Genomic DNA, 3,767 nt, shown 5'->3' on the forward strand with positions numbered 1-3,767 from the left:
GGGTGGTCCGGCGTCGGAGGGGGCACAGAGACACTCACAGGGTCAGAGATCTGTAGACAGCAAACCTGGGAAAGACACACACAGAGATGCAGACACGCAGTCAGAGGTAGCGAGAGACGGGGATGTGCAGAGAAGAGACGGGGCAGAGGGGAGGAAGAAATGCTGGCACGCGGAGGAGACGTAGGGCAGAGACGGCAGGATGCAGAGATGCGCTGAGACACGTGGAGAGAGACGGGCTAAGAGAGCCCGTGACCCCGGGCACCTCCCTGCAGAGATGAGACTGGCCGGCGGGCCGAGGGAGGGGCAGTGGGCGCGAGATCCGGGAGGAGGTCAGGACAGGGAGACGCAGAGACTCCCAGAGACAGAGAGCGGACGGGAAGGCCTAGGCACCCGGCGGGCCGCGAGGGGTGCGTGGGGACCTGCCGCGTCTCTTCCTCAAACCCCGCCCCCGGGCGGCGAGCTGGAGGCGGGGCCGGGTGCCTCCACCCCGCCGCCCCCGCCGGGAGCTGGGATCCCCGCCCACTACCCGGACCCCTGCTGCCGGGTCTGCCTCCTCTTGAACCCGGATCGCCCCTCCTACTGCCTTCTCGCCACATCCCTACCCCAAACCCACCCTCAACTCCAGACATTCCCAGGAGGCCCGCCCGCCCTTTGCCTTCGGACCCCCGCACCCTCAGAGGCCACCTGCCCACCCCTCTCCCACGCCCTGCAGCCCGAGATCAGGCTTCTGACTTTCTCTGGGTCTCCTCCCCCTGCGGGTCTCTGTCCTCCTTCTCAGGCTGTCTTTCCTTCTCTCTCGCTCTCCTTTGATTCCCAGTTATCTGGGTTTTTTTTCCCCCGTCACTGCTCGCCCTCCCAGGTCTCAGCCCTCTTCTCTTGAATATCTTCAGTTTCTTTGAAAGGAGGAGAATATCCCTTCTCTTCATCTCTGTTCTTCTCTCCCTGGGTCTCTGACCCTCTCCCTGTGTTTCTCTCTCTGGGTCTCTGTGTCTCTCTCGGTCTCCGTCTCCCTCTCTGGATGTCTCTCTCTCTCTCGGTCTCCGTCTCTCTGTCTGGGTCTCTGTGCCTCTCCCCGAGGCTCTTCCCTGAGTTTCTATGTTTCTCTCTCTGGTTCTCCGTCCCTCTCTGTGGTTCTCAGTCCCTCTCTCTGGGTCTCCATCTCCCTCTCCCTGGGTGTCTGTCCCTCTCCCTGAGGCTCCGTTTCTCTCCCTGAGTCTCTATGTCTCCCTCTCCCTGGGTCATTACCTCTCCCTCTCTCTAACCCTCTGCCCTCAACCTGAGACTCTCTCCCCAGCCTCCGGCATCCTGTTCTCACTCTGCTCCCAGGCATCTCATGAGACAGTCCTTGCCCCGCCCCCCCAGCCCAGGTGACAGGGTCAGAAGAGGGGTGGGGGTGAGGTGTGTGGCGCAGTGCTGGCAGGGCAGCAGGGGGAAGACGGGGTTCTCCAGGAGCGCAGGGACCCCATCTCACACTGGCTCCCCGAGCTCTGTGCCCACATCTGTTATCTCTCAGGTCCTGGACTAGGATCCTGGGTTCTGGCCCTGAGCTGCTGGCTGTGCCCGGGGTGGTGAGGGAGAAACCGGCTTGGGGGAGGAGGATCGTGCCTTCCTGCGTGTGTGTGTGTCGGGGAGGGGGTGCTGTCTGGGCGTGTCTGAAGGAGGGTCATATGCCTGCTTCCAGACGCTCCGCCGTGGGGTTTGCACTAGTGTGTGTACCCATGAGGCTGCCCGTCTGGCTGGGATACAAGCATCCACAGTCTACAGGCGGTGGGCAGCGTGTCCAGGTGCAGCTGGCTGGGGCGGGTCTCTGGCCGCGTTCTGGAGCTGTGTGTGGTCCCAGGGTGTCATGGTGTCTGAGATTGTGTCTGACTGTTGGGTGCTGTGGGCGGGAATGCCCAGAGACGCAGGGCTGTGTGTCCACAGGGAGCTGTACTGCACGTGTGTTGGGAGGAGGCTTGGGTGTGCTACCAGGACGATCCTGGGTGTCCTTGTGTGCTATGTCCGGGCCACCACGTGGGTGTCCTGTGTTCCGTGTTGCCACGCACACAAGCTCTGTTGTGCATCTGTGCAGAGTTCTGTGAGGCCGAGGAAGGCTGGTCCTCTGTATCCGTGCATCTGGCCCAGTGTCGGCAGGGATAGGTGCTGCAGGGCAAGAGGTGGGACACAGGGGTGGGAGGCTCTGGCCCCCCGCTGACAGAGGGGCTGTGTGTGTGTGTGTGTGTGTGTGTGTCTCTGTGTGTGTGTGTGTGTTGCTGGACCTGAGCGGGTGTATGCCCCCGCTCCTCCTACCCAACTCCCCGGAGCTGTCAATGACCAAGAGTTGGAATTTCCCTGGGAATGCACCTGTGTGTGAAGTTGGAGGGGACCACGGCACTCTGTCAGCAGAGGGAGAAATTCTGTGATGGAGCCCTGCCAGAGGCTTGGCACAGCATAGGGACCGAGCCTGCACACTACTAGCCCATGTGGGGCAGATGAGACCAAGGCCCCCCTTGGCCCTGTGCAGCTCCCCAGCATCTGTGATTTAGCAGGCAGATGGCACCCTTGTGTGTGTTTGGAAGGAGTGCCCCTTCCCACAGATGGATGACGCCCCCCCAGTGTGCTTTGGGAAGGAGAGCCAGTCTCTCTGCCAGACCCTCTTGTGCAGTGCACAACCTGCCCAACCATACGTGGCCGCCCTGGTATGAATGAAGGAGTCCACATCGCCACGTGCATGTGTCGCTCTCAGAAGGGGTATCTCTGTGAGCATGAAGGCCTGCGTTTCTCTGTGTGGGACAGAGGCATCCATGTTCTATGGGCGGTGGTGCCCTGAGTTCAAAATCTAGCTGTGACACCATTTGATGTATGTTGGTTGTTTTTCTGTTTCTTAACTGTAGTAAAATATGTGTAACACAAATTTTAACCATTTTAAGTGTACAAGTCAATAGTATTTAATGATGGTGTGTGACTACCATCACTGTCTAGTTCCAGAACATTTTCATTACCCCCAAAGAAGGCCCTGCCCCCACTGAGCAGTCAGCTCCTCTTCCCACCTGCGCTCAGCCCCAGGCAACCACTTATCAGCTTCTGTCCGCATGGATGTGACTATTGTGGACATTTCATATCAATGTAATCATCGATATGTGACTTTTTGTGTCTGGCTTTTCTCTCTTAACATCCTCGAGGTTCCTTAGGATGTAGAATCTATCAGTGCTCTGTCCCTTTTCGTGGCTGAGTATTATTCCACTGAATGGCTAGACTGCATTTTGTTTACCCATTCATCTACTGATGGGCACTTGGGTGGTCTTCCCTCTGGGGTTGTTGTAAACATTTATGTATTCAACTCTTTGGGGCAGATACCTAGGAGTAGAACTCCTGGGTCATGTGGTAACTCTAATTTATTTATTTATTTTTTTTGGCCACATCCTGCTGCATGCGGGATCTTAGTTCCCAACCAGGGACAGAACCTGTGACTCCTGCATTGGGAGCACAGTCTCAACCATTGGCCCACCAGTGAAGTCCCTATATGTTTAACTCTTGAGGAACTGCCAAAGTGCTTTCCAGAGTGTGGGCCAAGGCACTTCTTAGAGGACTGTGACACACCAAGTGGAGGCGTCCAGAAGGCAGCGGGGAGTGCAGGACAGGCGCCAGAGCAGAGCTAAAAGGGAAGGTTGAGGCCCCATGGAAACGTGGGTGGTGCCTCAGCCTCCCACAGCCCTCTCCGCATCCCAGCCCCCAGCAGCCTTTGATAATGCTGTGGTCCCAAGATACACGTGCACTCAAAGGGGAGG

General features: G+C 58.1%; 1 protein-coding gene across 1 annotated transcript in view; it reads left to right on the top strand.

Moving 5' to 3' along the window:
* The window catches only part of SHISA7 (shisa family member 7), a 14,919-nt gene that overhangs the window by 1,396 nt on the left and 9,756 nt on the right, over positions 1-3,767 (top strand). Inside the window, 2 exon segments of the mRNA XM_010848686.1 lie at positions 1,327-1,367; positions 1,514-1,568. Coding sequence (XP_010846988.1) covers positions 1,327-1,367; positions 1,514-1,568 — 96 coding nt within the window.

The sequence above is a fragment of the Bison bison genome, unplaced genomic scaffold (assembly GCF_000754665.1).
Source record: "Bison bison bison isolate TAMUID 2011002044 unplaced genomic scaffold, Bison_UMD1.0 scf7180017850463, whole genome shotgun sequence".
Classification (NCBI taxonomy): Eukaryota; Metazoa; Chordata; class Mammalia; order Artiodactyla; family Bovidae; genus Bison; species Bison bison.